This window comes from Halichoeres trimaculatus, unplaced genomic scaffold (assembly GCF_033239565.1).
Source record: "Halichoeres trimaculatus isolate MK-OKI-2021-1 unplaced genomic scaffold, fHalTri1.1 fHalTri1_scaffold_20, whole genome shotgun sequence".
NCBI classification, from domain to species: Eukaryota; Metazoa; Chordata; class Actinopteri; order Labriformes; family Labridae; genus Halichoeres; species Halichoeres trimaculatus.
Window position 1 is genome coordinate 17,733,696 of NW_027437198.1, and position 23,657 is coordinate 17,757,352.

Sequence of the window (23,657 nt, forward strand, 5' to 3'; positions counted from 1 at the left end):
CTAAATACAGATCCAGATACAGATCCTAGGTACTGCTAACAGAGCAGTACCTAGGAAACCATTGGGGGAAGTGTTGCTGTTACTATCGGATACACACCTGTATTGAGACACCAAAACAGAAATAACAAAAAACAATGGTGGAACTTTTGCAATGCATTTAACAGCCTCACCAACCACCACCTCATACAACGCTACCTATATTTATGTCTTTTATACAGGAAGTAGATTGGCAATACCTCCTCTACAGTCACCATGTTAAATTTGAGTTTGTTGTTGTCATAAACGTTTGACTTGGGGCTACCCCCTCTGATGGATGCATTGGCTAACAGCCATTCCAACGTAAAGCAGTGATGAGCACTGAGCAGTGATGGTAAAATCATTTGAAAAGGACATATTCATTTTTTATATGCAAAGGAAAGATAAATGGGCCTTTGGAAAAAAAAAAACCCATAAAAAATAACCAGATAAAATAAACAGAAGAAATGCTCTGGGTCATGCTTCAGATTTCAGCATTAGTTGTCAATTCTTTTATTGGCCTCATGAGTACAAGCCTAATTAATCAGCCCAACCATTTAATTAATTACAACTTATGTTGAAATTGATTTTCTATCTTGTTTTAAAATGCAAAATAATGAATTTTAAACATGATTAAACAACAATTAATATGGATTGTCATTTGAAATCCGATGTTTTTATGCAATTAAAGAAAAAAATATGTTTATATTTCAACTCATGTTGATGGAAAATTAATACCAAAATTCACAGTTTAAAGAATGACTTCAAGATTATATCCACCCTGTTAAAATTAGCACTTTTCTTGCTTTATTTAAAGTGTGATGAAGTCATTTGCATACATAACACTAATGACCTGTAGGCTTTTAACAACCACAGCCTTTATCGGGTAAGTTACAGTCTCAGTCGAAGCCATAAGTTAAGGATAACACATTCTTTAGGAATATTATAAAATGTTCATTTTTGCTTTTAAAGCCATTTTTCCTAATTAATTCAAATCATCAGAGCTTGGAGTCGAGGGGAAATGTTGACAGTTTTTCACACCAGCCCGTAAGTCTTACCTAGTTTCTGCATGCAGGAGTGGAGCCTGGTCTCCAGAAGCAGGACTCTCTGACGCAGCTCCTCATAGTCATAGGCCCCCATCTCTTCCTGTATGGCCATCAGCACCAAGGACAGGTTCCTCACCTCCTCTCGGAGTCGAAGGATCATCTTGGCATCAGCCTTGTATTGTTCCAGCACTGGCAGCAGGGGGAGCAACTCTGTCACCTTGTTCTTTAATTCCTGGGATAGTTGTTGCAGAGAGAGACATAAAAAGGGTTGGTGAGACTTTAACCCTCTGAGGATATCAAACTGATTCTGTTCAGAGCAGTGTTTGAGGGCAGAGGAGTCAGCCACTCAATCTTCAGTTGTGGCTTCTGGTTTGTAGATAATCTCTCAATCAGGGAGCTCATGTGGAGCTTGGTGCTGGTTCTTGTGTTTGACATGTTAGAGCCCAGATTTGAAGCGACATCAAAAGTACTGAGTCGAAATGCAATTTGCTTTGATGTCTTCCTTAAATGACTGTTACCCACATTGAAGTTGGATTTTGCACAGAGGTTTCATTTTAAAATAATATTATTCCTTTCTATCTTCAGGAGGTAAAAGCAAAAGAAGTAAAAGTTTCAGCCGCAGTGTTTTTTCTGTATTGATCTAGCTCCTGCTCATTTGTTTCAATTGTGTTGGCTTCTTTGTGTGATCAAAAGTAGCCATTTATTTTCATTTACAGTCCTCTAAAAGGATTGGAAAGCCTCTGTATTTGTACATTATTTTCAATTTGATCAAATGCAAGCCTGTTTACTGTCTAAGTTAGTGTAAGTTGTTATATTCTACCCACAGTGAAGTGCATGGTACCGCTGAGCTGGGTGTAAACTTGTTCTGTGAGACATTTCTTTTTGTTTACAAGTGGAAAAGAACAATGTGTCCTTAGATTGGTGCACAGGGAGCAGCAGGAGAGCCGGGCTGCCTGCTTGGAAGGTAGGAAAGAGAAAAAGGTGTATCAATAAAGTGTAGCCACCACAGGAGGGGCTGTTTCCTTCGTGTTAGGGTTTATCGTAAATCTGGTGATGGAGCAGCTCTCAGCCCTGTGGCGCCACATCATAAATCTCATTTTCCCCTTTTCAAGCTGCGAAAATTCGGTCTCGTTAATCTCCCACGCTTTGCCATTGGCAACTTTGAGCTGCAAGCATTCATCAGGCAACCTGCTCTGGTCAGTCCTGATTTTCTAAATACTTCTCCTCCTTGTCTTTATTGGATTGCGGATCTGCATTCAGGAAAGTCCTCAGATTAAGTGCTCACTTTTCTGCAAAGTTATGCTCACAGGTTCTTCTGATGTACTGTCTAATTTTTGAAAACATCTTCTTTGCCTCACATGGAGCTACTTTCAAAATATGCACTGAAAGCAAAACAGCTCATACTTGTCCCACTACAAGACAACAACCCAGCTGTGAAGCACTCTTACTATTTATCAATGCGTCTTTTAATCAAGCTATTTTATGGCCCATCTAATATCTGTGAGAGTATGAGAGATGTGGAGAAAGCAGGGGCCAGACAGCTTGCTGACAGGAAGACAAAAAGGCCCACAGATAATGGCAGCTGAGCCTCAGCTTGTAGAGAGATAAGGAAGAGATAAATGTGAATATATGTGCCTGCTATCTAAGAGCAGTCACCAGAATGTTAAGTATATCTGTGTGTGAGGAGGGGAAGGGGAATGATGTAGAAAGAGAAAGACAGAATATAAAAAAAAACACTCCTCTTCTGGCTCTTCTAAGTCCAGAACTTTAATTATTCAGGAGCATGTGAGTTAGCAGAAATATTCCTCTGCACATGAGTAAGATAGTTTTAGAATTCCATTTGTGTACCGCAGCTGAAGCAGTTTATCAAAAGTCGCACAAAATTTTATTGTCTGTGAATAGCCAAAGAGATTGCAATGCACTCTGGTAAAGTTTGTGAGTGCACTGCTAGCAGAGCCACATCAAACGGTATCTACATTCACTCAACAATAATAAACACTCTCACCACTGTACCAGAGGTGACAGACAGCAAATTACCTGAAAGCCCTTTGGATTGAGACTGCGGGGATTTTCTGAGGCCACCTTCAGCTTTCCGTCCACTACTTTCATTAGGCTCTCTGTGTTTCGCACATACTGGAGATCTCTGTATGTACGCAGGTCCAGCACCTCCATCGATTGGCTGATGTTTTGTACCTGTCACACATGCACAGACGTATAACTATAAACACAAGCAATAAGCCCCTAAGACATGCATCAAAATATTTTGCAGTAAATATGATTTGTGTTTACATCTCATAGGAACAGGCAGAGCCACAAAGCAGAGCCTGTAAAGCAAGCTCCTGTAATGGACTGGCTTAGCTGGATTTCACCCGTGGTGTTATGTCAGTGCTGAAGTCACTTCACAGTATTTGAGACTTAACTGTTAATTAAATGCTTAGGCTTTCACCTGGTGTGAAGAAAAACATATAAGCTGGACAAATAAATAAAAAACTGGGGTGTGTGTGTGTGTGTGTGTGATGCCTTAATGAAAAAAAAAAGATTGTGTTTAATAAATGTATTGTAAAAAAAAGCAGAGCAAAGCATAAAGACAACCTTGTAATAAGGCGGCTGTTTCTCAGTCAAAGGAAACTGAACACCAAATTGCTTCTTGCGACATATGAATGAGTATAAATGGGATCAGAACTGGTGGGCAGTTAGTACAGCAGCCTCTTCCATCTCCGTGTAAATGGGTGAATGGGACATTTAGTGTGAAAGCTTTTTTGAGTGGTCAGAAGTGGGGATGTGCCAAAGTGTCTATGCACATTTCCTTGTCATTTAAAATTCAATTCACACACTACTCTATAGGTAAGAAAGCAGTCAAATTAATACAATGTCTCCAACATTACTTAAAACAGACCGACAGAATCTGCTGCTGATGGAGGCAGATTGGTTTGTTGAGTGTGGCTGAAGCAGGCAGAGCACAACCAGTCTTTGGTTGTCCTTAAGCATGTGTAGGCCTGATCTGGTGATGCTTTGCTCTGTCAGTGTGGTTACCTACCAGTTACAGTGACTTTATCTGCTACGTCTAAACAAAAAAAGAAAAAAAGGAAAGAAAAAAGAAAACATGCCACGCTTTAAAAAGTCAACTGTGCTTGGGTGAAAAATGTGATCAGATGGTAAAACTAAATTCTGACATTTGGTGTAACCAGTGTTTCTCAAAGAAAAATCTAATAATGCACAAAAAGGTTACTTTAAGTATGATTTAGCAGTTAACCGCACTGCAACTGTAAAAAAAATAAATTTAAAATTATTTTAAACTGAATGACCCAAAAAGAGAGAGAAAACATTAGGGGTGTGTATTGGCAAGAACCTCATGAAACGATACACATCACGATACAAGGGTCATGATTGGGGGTTGGCGATATATATCGCGTACAATAATATCCAAAACGTTGCTTTAACAAAGTGCAATTTTACATTATGGAGTATTACTGTTTCAAAAGAAAAAAAAACAAGCAGATGATGCATTGATGGCAAAGGAGAAGTGATGAAAGTGCTCGTTCTCCTTAAGAGCCAATCAGTGGACAGGGTTCAGTCACGTAACTCAGTGTAAACCAAAACACTACATAGTCGCACAAAGAGGAAACATGCAGGAGTCTCCCGTCTCAGGGGATGATATCGTAGTGAGACGTGAGTCCACGTCCCTTGCCTGGAATTGGTTTGGAGCGAGTGTTGCATCTTCACAGAGAAGGTGTTGGGAAATGTTTCTTGTGGTGTTTTTTTTTTTAGCTCTCTGTCCGCTATATGGAATGAGCTTGTCTGTGTGTGTAAATGTGACCACATGTTTGCGTGTGTGTGAACATGTTGGAGTGGAACTTCACCGTGCGTGGAACAGCACGAGGAGAAATGTGAACCCAGTGATGTACAAATGACATCCAGTCATGTCAATTAGATGAATAACACAAGACTATTTAGTCTGTTAAATTAAAAAAAAACAAGGTATAGACCCGATTTATGAGCGAGGGAACTTTTAATCACTTCCGCTGTGAGCTGGTGCTATATGGAAAACAAAATTAACTCAACTTCCGGGAGGGCAGGTGCCTCCGTTGGGGGATCTGTGTCTATCTATAGTTGTCCTCTTGGTAGGCAAGTAGTTTTACAGTATTTTTGTTCAAAATCGTCAGAATACTGTTATTGAAAAATTTGAAAAAATAATCAAGATAGATTTTTTTGCCCTTATCACCCACCCCATAGTATCACGATGTATCATGATAGTGGGATATGTTGCAATATTCTACAAAAATAACCAAGAAAAAAATGAGATGTATAAGTAAATCAAAAAATGTTAATTAGAATTAAAAGAAAAATGTGATCTCTACAGCATACTGACTTGCTAAGCACAACAAAAACACATATCACTTCTGGAAAAAAAAAGTATAAGGCATAATTTTTTTTTTTTTAACTTCTGACACGCTCTTGCCAGAAGACCAAAAACACACATTATAGGTACACAACAGTTAATGTCTATTTATGTCATGAGATAACAGAAATTAAAGAATTTTATTCAATCAGCAAATCCAGAAGAATAGAGAAAAGGGTAAAGTGTTTATGGATTTAAAAGTGGCCCAAAATCATCAGGATGTTGCATAAAAACTAAATACATTGCAAATTATATAAAAAGTCAACAAGGTCAAGTTACTGTATTTATATCCTTTGAACAGAAGGGGAGTAGGCGATCAGTTTCACAATGAAAGTGAACTCAAATTGTCGGAACATTCAAACAATAAAGCAAACAGAATAAATCTCATGAGAAGCAAACATGTCAAGTAGGTGTTTATTGAATCCCAGCTCTCGGAGGAGTCAGGTCTGCACTATGTTTAATTTTTACTAGGTACTCAGCTTGCTCACTCTCTGACAGCCCACTCTGTAGCTGCATAACCAGCCTACTGTTTCATACACCCACTCATCTCCTGCACATCGGCCTGAACCGGCCAGAAATCTTTTGAACATTGACAAATGTTGCTCGCCTGCTGGGGCATACAGGAGCCTCACGTGTGCATATGTCCGATCACCCACGCAAATGCACGCTTGCCCACACAGACACGAGCTGCTGAAATTCCACAAAGTTATTTATTCATATCACTCCTAACAAAACAAAAACAGTCTGAACTCTCATAGGTCACAGTTTGGCATTAAGTCTGTTTTGCACCAAATGCCTTGCTTGCCTACTCTTTGACAGCCCACTCAATTACTTTGTGTCCAAGCCTACTGTTTTGTACGCCCAGCTCTTCTCCCACATGCTTCATGAAGTTGCCAGGAAATATTTGGTCAGAGAATGTTTTCTACACCAATTAAATGGAACTTGACAGAAGTGCATATGGAACAGTTGAAGGAAGGTGTTACAGTGAACTCCTCCATCAGCCTGGAGTCCAAACAGATGCAGGTTCCTCCCCCCTCCTGCTTGGCTGTTATGTCAGTCTGGACTCGCTGAATTCTCTGAACCATGATAACTAATCTACAAAAAAACAGGCTTTCATACTGTCCTCTGGCCTTTTCAGATGCTCCCCACCCTCACACTTCCAAGAATCCAATCAGTCACAGGTGTGTCTGCCTCATGTCCAATGTAATGACTCACTCTGTACCAAATACTCAAGTGTGTTTGTGTGTTTCAGCGCCCGGCTGTGCTCTTCTGTCTCATTTTATCCTTTCACTCCTCAGACACTCAGACAGAGAGGTCAGAAAGAGATGAGGTGTCCAAACTCTATGCTGACATTTTTCTTACACCACTGTCCTTCAGGGTAAGCTCTGCTTTGAATAGCTCTTTGAGCTGTGTTTGTAGAAAACCAAAAAGAGGCCTAAGCACAATGCAACTTCAATATCTCTGAGCAGAGGTCATTTTAGACACTGTTAGTGTCACCATGGTGTTCTCTGTCAGGAAGAGCCCTTGTGTCCCAGGCTTGCTTCACTTCTCTTTGTGGTCTGGGTTCAAATGAGGATTCCTAAGCAGGTATGCTGCGAATATGTGAGCAAACACACGGACCAAAACGTTGTTTTTTAACTTGGGTGCAGCTTAAACCTCTCTGACTCCTGCTGTCCTCATTAAGCTGAACTGTGCACCGTATTTGATGGGTAAGCTGATAACTGGTGTCTTAAAAGCGGTGTGCAGGCACACCGAGTAAACAATATGAGAAACACAATGCAGCAAAATAAATGCTTGGCTGTAGAGATGAAACTCCGCTTGAAATTCTGTCTGACTTGGACAAAGCACCATCAATCAATTGATTGTGAATGCAGGTCCAATGCTGTCAACGTGAGTTTGCAGTGTCACCTGTTAAATCTGTCAGCTTTACCATTAACGTTTTCATTTTGTCAAGTGTCTTTGACCATCTGTGTCTTATTAGACAAACTTGCATCCCACATTTTTTTTTATCTATGTCTATCTAGTCTTTTACTTCATTGATTTTTCTAAATTAAAATTTTGGCAGCTATTTTAGATTCAGACCAAGTGTTAGTCTTTAGAGCAGTCAGTTCTCAGGACTCTGAACTGCTTTTTCTTATTCTCTAATGATGAAGAGCCAATCGAAGCATTAAAACATCATACTGAATATGTCTAATGTGTTATCAAACTGGAATAATTTTAGACTTAAAGAGCAGTAGCACAGAAAAATCCATACATGATAAAACTGGTGTCCCCCTGTAGCTTTGTTTCATCATTGTCTCATTATTCATCATTTTAATTGGAGTCTAATTTTCTGTTACAAGATAGATATAAATATATATTCACCTTTATTTAACCAGATAGAAAAAAATCCATTGATGGTGACCTGGCCAAGAGGTCAGCAGCACACGTCATAACAAATAAATAAGTTCAGCTCAGTTATTACAAGAATAATCAAAACAGACGATTACAGCTTAAGTGCTGGAAGTGAATCAAAACACAAGTTCATAAGCACAGGGTCTGGTCCATAGTCTCTTCCATTGAGTATAGAATGAAAGGCTCTAAGAGAAATTAGTTCAGACAGATTTAGATCGATCTGTACAGCATTCCATGAAGGGCAAGGGGAAGCAAAGCTGATCACTTTTTCCTTCATTTCAGTCCTGACACGAAGAACAAGCCGTTGAATGTTGTCTTGAGAGCGCACAGCATCAAGGCTTTCAGTTCTTTGGAGGAGCATACATGGGTATGGAGGAATCAAGCCAAGAAGAGCCTGGTAAACTAGAGACAGCTAGTGAATAGACCAGCAAGCTCTTAGAGAAGGCCAGCAGAAACAGTACAGAGCTCACAGTGTTAGTGAGGTGATTGCAACTGGTAACAAATCTCAGAGTACAATAATAAACAACATTCAAAGACTGCAAACATTTAGCTGAAGCCAACTTGTATAGAACATTGCTATAAACAAGCAATGGTAAAACACTGCAGACAGATATTGTCCTTAATGGTATCTTATATCTGTTTCAAAAACAATAGGTCATAAGACAGGAGGGTTGTAATAAAAGCACCTGTAAGGAACTTTCAGTTTTTGCTGTTTTTTGGCGCCCCATGTGGTCTCAGTCATCTTTGCTGGGTTTGTGTTATGCAAAGGTAGTTCTTCAAGTTTTGTCCTGCTCTCTTCTTGAAGTAGATCATATGCAAATGGCGGCATCGACCTGGTGCACGTGATCACAGGCTCTGTTCATTCTGCAGTTAACAGTGACACGAACCAGATTTTTTCGCTCGAATGTGACCCATATCTGCTTTGTTTATAACAGTCTGAACAGCACAAGTCACATTGAATCTGACATTGAGCCACAAGCCACTTTCAAATGCAGTACTGAATTAGATTCAGAATCAGATTTTTTGAACAGCCATGTCGCATTTAATGCAACTTTGAAGTCTTTCTGGAGCAGAAGTCATGCTCAGTAACACAGAGAAAAATGAAAGTGAAACTTAAGTGCGTATTTATGTTTCTTGTGGAGAGCTGGGAGAGAAAAAAGCAGGGATCAAACAGGCAACAAAGCAAGCTATACTTTGGTTTCCTTTAACACTGTTCTGTGCATGACACAATTACTGTTTAACTGGGAATTACTGTTCACTTCAGGTAGTCACACTTCTTGTTGATTTTCTCGTTTACTTTTAGGTCATAAAGAGTCTTCAGTATCATTTTCTGTTCATTCTATAAACAGCTAAAATTGTGTCACTGGAGCTTTAAGAAGAAGCGACAGATGACACATTTAACCCTCTAAAAAAAAACCTGAGCATGTTAAACTTACTTTCCCCCCTGTGCAGTAAACATGTCAAACCTTTCAAAAAAGATTGACACATCCAAATAGAGTATATAACAGCTCCTACAAAGATGCACAGTGCATATTTACATTCCTGCAAATACTGTATCTCTATGTGAAGGTAACCACTTTCTCTGAAAAGCTGCAGGAATACGCCCGCTCTGCTGGAATTCTTCTTTAAAGTGTGTATGAGTGTGGATTTAGTCGGCGAGAATGTGTGCTTGAAAGAGCAGCAGACAGAGACTGTCAGGGGAAAAGGCAAACTTCAATGAGAATGAATACAATATGTGAATTCAGGTGTCTCATTGATCCACCAGGACCTCAGAGCCTATTCAGCATCTCAATTTACCACCACCTCTCCTCACTAGACCGCATCAATGTCAGCCCTGCTGTCTCACCCAAATTATTCTGTCTCTCTGCTCCCAGGCTTTCACCCGTTCTGTGGATCCGCACACATAAACTAATATGGTTGGTTTGAGTGTCCATGAGCTGCCATGGAAGCTACAAAAGCTTCAGAGTACTATTTCTACATTTCTTTCATTCAGCGATGAACGGGTGGAGAAGAGTGGAAGTTGCAGATGCATTGTCTGAAAATTGCTAATTTATGCTCATGCAGAGTAAAAAGCAGCTGAGAACCCATTGTATGTAGAGATCTTTTCTTGGCTTTATAGTTTCACCTCTGATCTGTGTTTATTGTGTTAGCGTGCGTGTGTGATCGAGCAGAGGACACCAGCAGAAAATTACATTTGCATACTCTGCAGTGCTCCGTAGGTCAATAACACTTTACTCAGTGTATATAAAACATAGATTTATTGTCTGCTCGTGCAACACTGTTTGCTTGCTCCTGTCTGTGTGCACTTGAAGCTTTTGTGTTTGTACATGTTTTTATAATGCTTTAATTTATTGGCCTGTCATACATGACACGGTGCTCATAAAGTGTGCTGACAGGTATTTCTTTTAACTTGCAGAGGAATAAAAGAGAATCACAAGGGTGAGAAAACTGAGGAAGGGCAGAACTTACCAGCGTACATGGCAAAGAAAGCACTGCCTTTCTTCATTGACTTCTCAAACTCGAACTCAAAGATTAATATCCACGAATGAAACTTGGGATGAAAAGCTGTAACTACACTTGCACAAAACTACTTCCATATTTCAGCAGACCTAGCCTGTGCTTTTCCATCCCTGTTCTGTAGGATTGAAAAATTAGTGTGAGCTAATGCAAGACGCAGCAGGACATTTTCAGGAAAATTTCCAGCGAGTGAGTAGGCGAGGGGAATGACGATGATGATGCATCAGGCGTGAACCCAGGAGAGTGCCAGGTAGCAGTGTGAACAAAACTGAGGAAAGATGTCTGCAGATTGGTCTGTTTGCATAAATCATTAATGCAAAACCGTCAACATGGTGACGACCTTTGTTGTTTTGTCACCTCTATGTAGTGTAAACATTTTAATGTGGCTCTCTTGGACTACCTCCTGTATTTAACTGTATTAAACAGAATTCAGCTATCCTAGTTCACTCTGTCAGTACTTTTACGTTTATAATTTGCACATTTTATGTTTAGTCTTAAGTCTTACTTGCTCTTAAGACCATTTAGTTGTCCTATTCTTACCTATTGTTTATCTTTGATATTTATCTGGCTTAAAAACAGGACCTTGAAAGTGAAATTTTGTGCTATGCATGTTTCTTATTGACTTTTTCCAAATCCCGTCCTGTGCACCATATAGTGCACTATATAGTGAATACGCCATTTTGTAGTGCTGTACAAAATCTAGGTGAACATGGTCATTCACTATACAGTCCACTCAATGTATCCCACAATGCATTTTGAAAAGTAGTCTATTTGCGATGCTCACTACATGAGCAATATATACCATCATGCATTGCGGTTCAAACAGAAGGAATGGCTGATTACATGATTACTGATTACTAATAACATGAAACAACATTACAAACTGCCAGAGAATAACAATTAGCTCTCTGTTTAACTTTCATACGAGCCTGTCTCACAACTTAGAGCAGAGAAACAAACATTACGGATGTTAGCTGCTAAACCATTCATCGTGGTGCATTCACTGGACCTTGTAATTCTCAAACACAGCATAAGTTGCTGCACATAGATATGGTTTATTTATTTAAAAAATAACGTGTAAAAATTGTTTCTGTTATATTTGGCTATTCCAGAAAATACACTAAGTATAAGATTAGTTATCACTGAAATGAAATACAGTTTTTCAGTGTTTGAAAAATGTAAAACTATAAATCCCTAGCCGTCCGTGAGCGAGGTGAGAGTAATTACATCACTGTCAGCAGCTACCCAGTAAGTGAGTGAGTAGTGTCTGAATTTTTTTTTAATTTAGCTGACTTAGTGGACTATATAGTCCACTACCTCAAATTCACTATAGAGTGAGTAGTGAGTCGGGAATGAGAGAATGATTTCAGACACAACCTATGTTTTGTACAGAATCCTTTGATGTCTTGAAATAAAATGTATTATTATTATGATAATAACAATTGTTATCATTACTGTTATTATTTTTATTATTGTGTGTTAAGTGTGCTAGTATGACGGTAAAGCTTCTTGAATCTTGATTCTTAGAGTGCTTTTGGTGCCACATTTGGGCTACAGGGACTTATCTGCTACCGCCTTCCCAGCTTCTCCCTTTCCCCCTCTCAGACTGTGTGAATAGGAACTATTGAAATTTATGTAAAGATCAAATTAAAGTGACACAAAAGTCATTAAAAGTTGACTCATCTTTTGCAGGTAGCCTGCAATGACACACCACAGAGCTCTGTACTGACATAACACCGTTAATCAATGTTGGGAGACCTTCAGACTTCAGAAGGTAAGAATAAACTTCCTGCTTGTATTTAGTTTTCAAATGAAACTGCATCAAAGTATTTGTAAAGTGTACAGACTCATGCTAAAAGGGGACTAATACGAAGAGCAAGCTTCCACTGTAGCCTCCTGCTCCACCTGAACATCAAAAGATCTGAAGTTTGGATAGTGATGACTGATTACCTCCATCCGCTCATCAACTGTTGTTGGGAAAAAAAGTAAGATTGTTAACTTCGGCGGCCTGTGTTTGACAGACGGTGCCAGACACAGGCTCAGTGCAGCGTGACTGTTTATGTGTCTGCGTGGGCTACAGTCGTGTCTCAGAGTGAGTGAGTGTGTTATTGACAGCTGTCACCTTCTCCATGAGCTGGCGGAGCTGCCTGCTGCGTGGGTCGCGGTTACACATGTTCTGGGCTGGTGCGACCACGGTACAGATACACTTCCCATCTGCGTCCTGTGCTGAGCTGTAGATCTGCCAGCCCTCCTCCGGGCTCGGGTACAAAGCCTGCAGAAACACAGACATATATAACTTAGACCAGGAGAAGAGACTGCTAGCTTCTGTCATCTGTTGTTTATTACTGTTGCCACCAAGCAGGATTTTCTAAGTGCACAAGGGTAGAAAAGTGAAATCTGTCAGCATGTATCAAATGTTACCTTGAAAATGTTCAACCCTATAGAACTTTTTTTTAATAATAAATGCAACCATTGCTGCACAGATTTGAAGAGTTTTTGGAGGAAAAGTTTGCTCTTTAACGCATTCTATATCATGATAAGCTGTGCCCATTCTGTCACCATATTTCATCTGAGTTATTATTTCTCCATGGTATTCTTTTTCTCTCTTGAAAGCCTGTCAAACATTTCTCTCCTCCAAAACAATTAATCGCAATTGATCCCACAAACCACTCAAAAAAACATTCACAGTTTCATTTCAGAATCAGCTAGAGAGCGACACAAAGAGAGACGAGACTAGAGAGCAGCAGAAGTAAAGCTCACATCAGTGAGGACAGAGAAAATGAGGTAAAGAGATTGGGGGATAGAGGAGTCAGAGGGAGAAAATGGGCAGAAATGAGAGCAGATTAAGATAAGACAAGATCACTGGTGGAAAAATAGACAAAAGGGCTGAAAAAGACAGCAGAGATAGACTTAGATCTCGATGGAAGATGAAGAAAGACAAAGACAAATGGGAGGGAAGTGGGGATTTCAAGAAAAGAGGAAGAAGGAGGGATCAGGCCAGGTTGTGTGAAAGCGGAGCATCTAATAAGTTTGGACACAGAGAGGAAATGAAGCTGTTCGGGATCGATAATGCAGCCGTTACCAGTGGAGGAGGGGCGAGGCTGAAAGGGTGGATGCCTCTCTGCGACTAATCCAATCAAAAGTAGTGCTGTGAGCTTGCAAGAACATGTACATGTACACACAGTTTTAAAGGCCTGGCTTGGATGATCCATTCATTCGCAGCATCCACACACACTCAGCATATGAAGCAAAATGTAATGAGGAAAGGAGCAGCTCTTTTAGTGATGGAATTAAAGAGCCATCCACATAACAGGAGGGGGAAAAGACGGGGTATAAAGTCTTGTGTCTCGCCTCTCCTTCTCGGTGTTTTGCTTCTCGTCTTCATGGGCCAGGGGATCAGATTAAAATGTCTTTGGGGACAGGGGGAATGTGTGATTGGAGTGTAAAGTAGCAGCCACCCTGCAAGCCAATGTGCTCACTGTCACATCTTGTCATTCCTCCGAGCCCCTTGGTACTCCACCCTCTCTCTGTCTCTCCCGCTCTCTGCCTCTTTGCCTCCCTCCTTCCTCCCTCACACTCCCAGAATGAATGAATTTTAAATCTGTTCTGCTCCAAATGAACTGAGGCAAACAGACAATAGCTCTGTGAGCTACACTCAGACATACTTTAAGATCAAGTGCACAATAAGCAGACAATATCCATCACATTGTTTTTATATTTGTGTTTCAGTGTATTCAAAGTGTTTTAAATTGGCCCCTGCGCCTCCAAATGAATATATCTAAGTTTAATTAAACTTTTTCTATTCAGGGAATATTACACACATATATTAGTAATGTTTCAGTTGGACCAAATGTCCTCTGTGCACATGAATGACTCACAGTGGACCTCACTGGCTCGTTGGCTTAATTACCATTCCTCTATTCTTAATATTGATGCATAATTGTGAGTCAGTGGGCAGCCTTCTGCAGAGGCCTGTACAGCTAACTCAGTCAGCACCTTCCTGTTGTTTGTTTTCTTCTTTGAGGAAATCCAGTGTCAAAGGGATTTCAGGTGGAGGTGGAAGATGGAGGTCCACAGAGGCCAGAGTTGAAGCTAAGACTGAAACAAAGGAGACAATCTCCACAGCAAGACCTCCTTCACTTTCACTCAGCTCCATCTGACTTTCTATCTCATCCTGCCAACGCCTGAGGGGGAGATTCTTTTATGCTGTCTGCTTTTCTGTCTACGTCTCACTCACTGTCAGGACTGTAGCACGTCTGTGTGACTGCTTGAGCTGTTAAATATGTCTGTGATCAATATCTCAATGCAATATCTGCTGGTGAACATGCAAGAGCATCAGTGTTGGGAATAACGGTGTTAAGACAAACACCGTCACTGATGCCGTCACCAGTGTCGTCACTACTGCCGTTATTCCCAATACTTATGCACCTCACTATTTATCCAACCTGGCTCACTTAGCCAGGCACAAGAGAGAAGCTGCAAATTAATAGTGGAGAAAAGCGGGCAAACACACAAGTAACTATAGCTGCTTTTCCATTACACTTTATAGATAAATAAATGCGAATTTCTGAAGGTTCGATAAAGAACAATTTCGCCTTGCCAGTGTTTCCATTACGACTAGAATTGCGCACAACTTGAGTAAAGTAAAGCGTCTTATCCGTCCAGATGCTGCACTGATGATGATGCTGATTCATGAGCATTCGTGTTTTTATTCTATGGTCAAAATTTTGCCTGTGATTACGCTAACTCAAGAATGCAGGAGCAAAAAACTGAATGAAAATCATCATCTCCAGCTCACATACTCTCACGCGCACACACAGACCTCTGCCCCTCCCTCCTGCTGCTCTTGGACTCTGACCGGCTCACAGCCGTCCTGATGCCTTCACAAGTGTCGATCAAAAACACAAATAACCCTAACCCTGTACTGAACAGCAGAGCTGATAAAATATGAACGCTGGAGTCTGTTTGTGTGGCAGTGGACACGTACAAGGAGGTGAGGGAGGAGCGTTGTTGTGACAACGTGACGTTTTTGCAGAATAGGTGTTTCCATTGCACTTTTGCGACAAAGTTCGGTATCCAAATTTCTGAAAAACCACCTCAGAGAGAGCGTAAAAACTTTGAATCAAAATTTGAGAGGTTTTTCAAAAATGTGGTGTTTCCATTACAGTTTATTAATTGCGATATTTAGGTTTTGCGCAATTCTAGTTATGGTAACCCAGCTGATAAGTGCAATCATGCATCACGTCTTTTAACAAAGAGCTAGTGCTAAAGTAAACTTTTCAGCAACGAATATCACACAGCCACCTGTGTGCGTCTGTGTAACCTGCAGTCAGAGAAGATCTATTGCAGCATCTTTGGATCAAACCAACTCAAGGGGAAGGGGTAGATGCTTTTCAAGGTTTAAATTTAAAGCACAGGTAGCCAAATTGTTTAGACTTGAAAAGTATCAGAGATGACAAGACCAGACTTAAAAATAAAGCGTTAATCGGGAGAAATTACAAGTTGGGATAGGAGCGGGAGACAGGGTTAAAAAGTGGGACAATCCCTCCTAAAACAGGAGTTTTGGCAGGTCTAGCAGACCTGGCTCGCTCAGCCAAACATAGGACAGGAGCTGCAAATTTAATATGCGAGTCCGGAGCCGTCAGTAGGTCTAAAAGTTGACTTCAGGATAGAATAACATGCAATAATTCAACGTCATTTTCAGTAGTGATAGCCAAATACCAGGTATCGTATCTGGCCGATACCAGCCTTTTTTCAAGGCATCGGTACTCAAGAAGGCTGCAGATACCAGCAGCTGATACTCTAGGCAAAAAAATCTTACGCTGAGCAAGTCCTCCTTGCCACTAGATGTTGCTAATTGCTGCAGTTAAATCCACTGCAAATGTGTGCCAGGTCCATTTCAGACAATATGAATGAACCAGAAAGAGTTAACAGTTGAACTTTTTTATTTTACTTTTTTTAGTTTACTTTCAAAAATGCTTAAACTCTGACAGTGTACTTTTATTTTATGTATTTTAATATTGATCTTAAAAGTTCTAAAGAGAGAGTTGTTTGCGTTTTATTTGGACTTAATAGCAGAGTGACTGTGCTGTCTTTGATCAAAATAATCTGTCACTGTTTACTGAAATTTTATGTATCAAAAGTGCTTGTAGTATTGGTACTCTGTATCGGTGAATACTCAAGAAGGAGTGCCCGCACTGGTACCGGTCTGCATAAAAGTGATATCGAACATCACTGATTTTCAGGATGTAAGTACAGGCAATACTTTAACGTCAAAGATGTGAAAGGCAAGAACATACATGTGAACATAATGTCGCTGGACAAAACCTCATCAAAAACTAAATTGCAAAGTTAAAGGTTTTTCAAAAAAGTAATGCAAGAATTACTTTCCCTAGTAACTAATTACATTTATGAATGAGTAATTCAGTTACCAATCCAGTTTCTTTTTTTTTGAAAAGTAACAGGTAACTATAACTAATAACTTTTTTAAAGTAATTTGCCCAACACTGAAGAACATGAAGTAAAAGAATTGAAATGTTTTCTATTGTCGAATGTATCTGACATGTTATGAAGTTGCACATTTACCAAAAGGGATTTAACAGGTTTCTCTGCAGCTACTCATTGCAGGACTACAGAGTGTAAGGCTAGGACTTTACGTGTGTATGATGGGGGATTGTGATTCCACAGCCTGGCACTCCGGCTTCTCATTACAGCTGATATCCTGCAGTGTTAACAGGTGCAGGTTAGCTTGCCTCAAACAGCACAATCCACTTAAGTTACTCACTGTGAGGTTATGCGTGGCCTCCTGCTTTCAATAAGATTACCTCATATCCATACATGTGTGGGCTGTCTGCCCACGCACCAGATATTCACTTTTGGTTAAAAAGATTCCTGCTATGGGAGCAGAAGTGTGCATCAATATTTTATAACTGCTATCAGCTTGAGAGCAGGCCACAGTTGGTCGTCGCACTCTTTCATTTTGGTTAGTGTCATAAGTCAGCAAGGTTATATCGGAGGCGCGTCAAAGACATTATCATAATACCTTCTTTTTCTTCTTCCGTCTTCTTCATTATACAACATCTTCGGACTCATGCTGTGCTCCTCATGTGCTCTTTCCAAGCCAGGGAGTTCTCACAGCAACAGATCTTCTCCCCTCTTCATTAATGTTTCATAAATGCTGGGCTGAAATTAAGAGCTTATTTGAATCAGTTCCAATTTCATTACCACCCACCTATCCATTCTGCGCTAACTTCCCCCGTTTCCAGAGCAGTTACAGGCTCTATAGGGAACTGGAGGGAAGTGCATTTCTTTAATGCAAATTTTTGGTCCCTATATACTTTGTGCCTGAGCAATTGCACAGATAACCACATCTCAGCACTCATAAACAAGCCATCTCTCAGCGCCAGTGGTAAACTGGAATATGTTTTCGAGTCTTGGCTTATTTATGTAAACAGAGAAGAGTCTTCTCTGCAGTGAAGGCTGGGTCATTGACAGTGGGTCATTTAGCAAAGTGGCTACAGCATGCAGTCAAAAGACATGTCATTAGTGCAGGAAAATAAGACCCTGACTCACCAAAGTTACAGCCAAGTGAAATGAATGAAAGATCTTTCAATATTAAAAGCAGGTTAAGAATGACTCAGTAACCTGTGCTATCAGCTACAGCTAGCAGGGAGCACTTCAGGTCTGTGAGATCCTCCACCCCGAGCCAACTGTGGCTTCAAGTGAGATGAGATTTACTGTCAACTCCTCCAGAAATTCAACCATTAGATGTGAAGGATGAAATAGAATATGTAAGTGCCTGATTCAAAACTGTCACAGTCATGGCTGCCGCGCTAAAGCCCATTAAGAAAGACGACGGCAGCAATGAAAACAACAGAAAACGGCAGAAAGCAAGAGAGATGAAAAATCAATCCAGCTTGCATCTTAAAGCAAAAATTGCTCTTTTAAGATTTCTGGCTTGCCTCTTTTGCATCACCCCAGGGTTCCCCCCTGTTCCCATGACATCACATGCTTAAGCCTGGTCCTATGAAGTCCCACTATCTCCTGCTGGCATGTCTTCTTAACACAACCTCCCACTATCCCAGCAACAAAAAAATGCATATAGTGGGAGTCGCTAATGCACTGATAGGCAGAAAAGGAAGAATTGTGGTTTGAGAAAAGGCTGACAGGGGAAGAGTAATGGCTCTTATTTGCTCTGGCTTCGTTCAAATTGTGCCCAGTCACAATATTGAATGACAACTTGAGTTAAAACCTGATGAGAGGGATGAAAAGGAGAAGAGATGTGAATCTTCAACCATTACTAAGCTAAAAAGTAACAAAAAAGTGCTTTCCCAACATCCCCCCTCTATCTTTGTATGTTGCAGACAAAAGAAATCTGATTCACATCAGATAACAAAGCATTGCCCCAATTTTATGAGTCACATCAGTTTATTCTCTTCCATACAAACTTTGGACAAATTCTTCAGTTTTCTTTTTCAGTTTAAAGCATTTCAGACACACTGTAGGTGTCATGGGTCTGATGTTTTAGCTGTCAGGCAAAAATGTATCAAAGATTTTCTGAGCTCCAACTGTGAAACATAAAAACATTTCCAAACAACTTCTTTATTTGTGCTTTCTGTAATGTAACAGAGTTTGAATAATGGAGAGAAATTAGAAGCTAGAGAGTTTTAAGTGAACACAAACATCAGGAAGCTGTTTATTTAGTGGGGGTGGGAGAAAAGATTGAAAATCTATATATCTGGATTTTTTGTTTAACAGTATCAAATTCAGGATTCTTTGCCAAAATATCTTTTTTTTTTCAAATCCAAATTCTTCATTCCAGTATTTTTTTTTATGAACTGTATTGGAAAAAAGTTACCACTTTTCTCCAGCAGAGGCTGAAATGTTTCTATTGACTCATGTGATGTACATTTTATGGGAAAATAGGGCTCCTGATATAGTCTGTAGACATTATCATCATCATTTCCCTTTTCACATGGTCTGGTGTTAAAGAAGCAAATTAAAAATTGCAAAAATCGGAAATGTTGAAGAACCACAAATAAATTGAACAGGCACCCCAAAAGTCGTAATAGAATGGAATCACTAAAACAGCATATCTTCCCAGCCTTAGAATTCAGTATTGAAACATTTGTTAACCAGATCCTTTTTTTAAAGACAACAAGACCTTTGGGGATTATATACCTTGTGATAAAAATGCTTTGAGGAATCACTTTACAAAGTGCAAAGCCTGCCTTTGCATTCACTGTAGCAAGTTTTATGTCAAGTTACAAAACCTTGAGTCTGAAGTTTTAGTGTACAGACCCAAGTCGAGTCTGAAGTCCTATTTCCACCAAGCAGTTTAGTTTGGTTTATCTTGGTAAGGCACCCATTTTGTTGTGTTTCCAATGACTAATCCAGTGACAGATTCCCAAAAAAATGAGATGACCCATCTCAATTTTTGGTATCCTTTGGGTGCCTGACTAAACTGTGCAGTCTGTCATGACGCAGCTAATACACAGCCTAGGGATGGGAATCGAAAACGTATATGGGGAACTGCATTGATATGCTAGCAGTGAGCATACATCAGTATAACTTCAGCTTCAGAATAGAATTTCAACTTTCATCACAGAAACATATCACATCAGCTCTTTGTAAAAAATACTGAGAATTTCAAATGTCAAAAGCTAACAGACAATTGAAAGGCTCATGGCTGACTTCATAACTACGGAGAGCTTCCAAACAACTTAAACCATTGCTATAACCACTTTGAGACACTAGATGGCCTACTTGAATTATTGATATATTACAACACAGTACATCAATGTCACATTGTGTGCAATTTTTACCTGTTTCTGTATAATTGTGCCCAGAAATATTCAGACTCAGGGACCAAGTACATTTTATTTACTTACAGTATAAACTCAATTAAATGTTGTTGACACAGAAAACCTGTAAAGCTACTTTTTGTACCAAGAAAATACACAACAGGAATTGATAAGGGAATTGATAAAAAATCTGATCAATAAGCAGAATCGATAAGGGCATCGGTACTGACAAAATCTAATCAATTCCCATCCCTAACACAGCCATCTTATTTTTGCCGGGAAGTTGTGATTTGAAACTACCTGCAAAGTCAGTCACTTTCAAAATAAAACAAACCATGTCAAAATCAGTTTGTATTTGGCTTGACTACGACGACAAAGGGACATAATGAGTGGAGCCAGACCAGGAGACAACAGGTTTTACAACCAAACTTGAATGAAGAGACACTAATTAATGGAGTGGGAAGAGCCAGAGCTTCTCAGTCTCGTGAGTCCACCTGTCTGTCAGTCATGCGGCTTGTTGGACTGAACACGCAGCCAGTGTGAGTTCATAAATGCAGTCAGCATGCAACGGAACGGAGCTGGACTGCAGACATATCTATTTAAAAAGAAAAAATGCATAATCCATAGCGTCTCTTTATCCTGACAGTGACTAGAGCTGGATAAGACGTGGACGTGCATACAGGAAATAAAAGGCTGTAATAAAACAATCTAACATAGAGATTCAAACATTTGAAACTTTTGAGCCCCCCTCTCTAGATTTTGGTTTTAAATGAAGCCAATACTTAAGTACAAGTCTGAGTCATCAGTGATAGAGTCTAATGTAGTTCAAGACCCCAACTCAAATACAACAACACTGCACTCCAGTACTGCTTCGTATAAAATGAGACATCTGACAACACAAATGTGCACAGATGGGATTGAGCTTGAGGCCAGACAAATAATCCAATCGTCATTTTAATGGGGGCAGAGGCTGATAACATGAGGATTTATAGTTTCAGGACATCCATGTCAAACTCAATCAAGCCACCTTGTGTCATTACCACAGTCCTTCCTCACTCCTTCATTGTTAATGATTCACAAAGTTTGAAGTGATCGTCCAATTAGACATCAGCAGCTTCGGGTATCACTGTCTAGAGTAGCAGGATGAACTTCCTCTGGCGTTTCATTACACCGACCCCGGAGCTGGCTTGCTGCTGTAAAGCCAGAGCTAAATGAGATCATAAATCTACAGCTCCCAACTTTATGAGCATGACGGGAAGTCTATTATAACTTTCATAAGCAGCAGGCAGAAGGGGCAAACGGGCGGAAGCCGGCGCAGGTTTCTCGTGAGACATGGAAGAGAGCTGACCGCTGACTAGACTGCGAACTGAACTTGCAACTGAGATGCTGCTTCACCACAGAGGATGGACAGCACAAGAGAAAGTGAGATAAAGTTGTAAAGAGAGGGTGTAAGAAACATTCTGAGGATGAAAGGGACATCAAGGTGAGATAGTCTGGGAGTATAACAAAGTGAGAGGTAGTAACGACATAATCTATCTCTTCCCTCTGCTTCTGTCTGCAATGCCAACTTTGTTTATCAAAGTTTTACAGTTTCTCCCCCCTCCTCTCTGTCAGTGTTTTGTGCCAGGCATTAAATGCTCTGTCTACTTGTCCTCAGCAAATCAGCAACATCTGTCCCTGCTACACACACAGCTGAGTTCTATCTACACTTTGGCCAAACAATCACATCTCATTTTTCAGATTTACTGTATCTTCCTGTAATTGCCCACACACAAACAAACATGCAGTACACGCCCGCTGAACAAATGAACAATCAGTCAATCCTCAAAGCACAGGCCAGCTGCTGCCCTTCAAAATAAAACTCAATGAGGACTCCTGAAAAAGTCCCAGGTCTCTCCTCCACCCAAAGAAAAAACCATTAACACAATCAGTGCTGCCTGGTTGCCAGTCAATAATATGAGTCATAAACTCATCATGCCCCCTTCCCTGCTGCCTCCTCTTCCCTCCCTGCTGGCTCTCCATCACTCCTAAGACTGCCACCCCTCCTGTGTAGTCCTCTTCACTTCTCAACAGCAGCTCACCACATCTAATCCAGATCACATTTGAATGACAGCAGGGGTAGGATGATGCTTCAAGGGGTCTCGGGTACACATTCTCAGGCTGTTGACGAAAATGGCTCTAATCTATGCTGAGCACGTAGAAGCGAGCACCCACAACTTCATCCCTTTTTTGTTGGAGCAGGCTGCGAGCACGGTGCCAGGTGCCCCGGTGAAAATGTATTTGGCATCTGCTCTGCTGTTACAAGGGTAAAAGACAGCTTCATTGTGGTTAATGTTGGGTGGGGGAGGGGGGAAAGAGAGTGGCAGGGTGGCTAATGTGAGAAAATACTGCATAAACTGTGAGAACACAGTCAGAGCCTCATCAAAGGAAAATATGGATTGCAGAGGTGTGTGAATAAGAAGATCATCAGATTGCTTCAGAGAGACAAAGCAATGATTTTGTTAAAGTTCAGCTGCTTGGAAATTGCACTCTCATCACAGCAAATGAACCATGTCAAAAGCCTGACTACAGGCCCAAAGAGTCTGGGATCAATATAGCTTTGTACTCAGACGCTCTCATAATTATCTAATGTATCAGAACAATTTAAAATTACATTACAAGATTAACTTTCACTGAGATTCTGGCTGTGCACAATGCTTCACATTGACTGGGCAGTAGAGGACACCTGTCAGGCCCTGAACTCAAATAAACTCCAAAGAACACAGCACTATAAACATTAAAAACAAAGTGCTCGAAATAAAAATCTGCAGCAGTGTTTAATCTTTAATCCATAGCCAAGAATCAATCTTTACAATCTGCTTTATTGGAGCACACAGCGAGTGTGATAAAGTTTACAGTCTCACACCACCACGGACAGAGGCTGGGTGACCTCAATCAGACTCAGAGTCTCGGCTTTATGTGTGCTGCCATTCGTTGTTCCATGCTCCCTTTTGATGGTGAGAATAATTTCTTCAGTCCTTTGCCTCACAGCTTGCTCATTTTAGATATCAAAGGGAGAGTCACTCACAAAACACACATACACACACATATACAAACACGCTCTCATTACCATCCTGTCCTTCCATGCACCATTATGGGTATACAAAAGCACGTAAAGGTTCAGGAGTTTTCTGTTGCATCTAAATATGCATGTTTACATATTCAAGAAAAACATGTTTATGAGAAACAACACGAAAGTGTGTTCAGTGTACAGCTTTAATGGATTTATTTACCATGTAGACCCGAATATGGAACGGCCTAGGTCGTCAGGTGGGGTTATTTGGGCTAGCTTAAGCTCTGGTATTGGGCATACCTTTGTTACCTTTCTCAATGAAAAACTTATACATACTCCTGTCAGCCTCTTGGGAACAGCTGCTTTGAGGACCACGATAAGCTTTTCTTTTACAGTTCTAATTTTTTAGATGGTCTTTATGAACACAATCT

At 40.3% G+C, this 23,657-nt stretch overlaps 1 protein-coding gene and 1 long non-coding RNA gene across 4 annotated transcripts in view; one reads left to right on the forward strand and one right to left on the reverse strand.

The window, feature by feature from the left end:
- The window catches only part of LOC141809657 (uncharacterized), a 114,068-nt gene that overhangs the window by 64,254 nt on the left and 26,157 nt on the right, over positions 1-23,657 (forward strand). For both annotated transcript variants that reach the window (XR_012600009.1, XR_012600008.1), the window contains one exon: positions 12,064-12,145. This is a non-coding gene — a long non-coding RNA (uncharacterized LOC141809657). The remainder of the gene's footprint in view (positions 1-12,063; positions 12,146-23,657) is intronic.
- olfm2a (olfactomedin 2a) overlaps positions 1-23,657 on the reverse strand; it is a 61,972-nt gene that overhangs the window by 3,087 nt on the left and 35,228 nt on the right. For both annotated transcript variants that reach the window (XM_074696778.1, XM_074696777.1), the window contains exons 2-4: positions 12,494-12,643; positions 3,099-3,254; positions 1,074-1,293 (exon numbers count right to left, since the gene is read on the reverse strand). In XM_074696778.1, the coding sequence (XP_074552879.1) occupies positions 1,074-1,293; positions 3,099-3,254; positions 12,494-12,643 (526 nt within the window). The remainder of the gene's footprint in view (positions 1-1,073; positions 1,294-3,098; positions 3,255-12,493; positions 12,644-23,657) is intronic.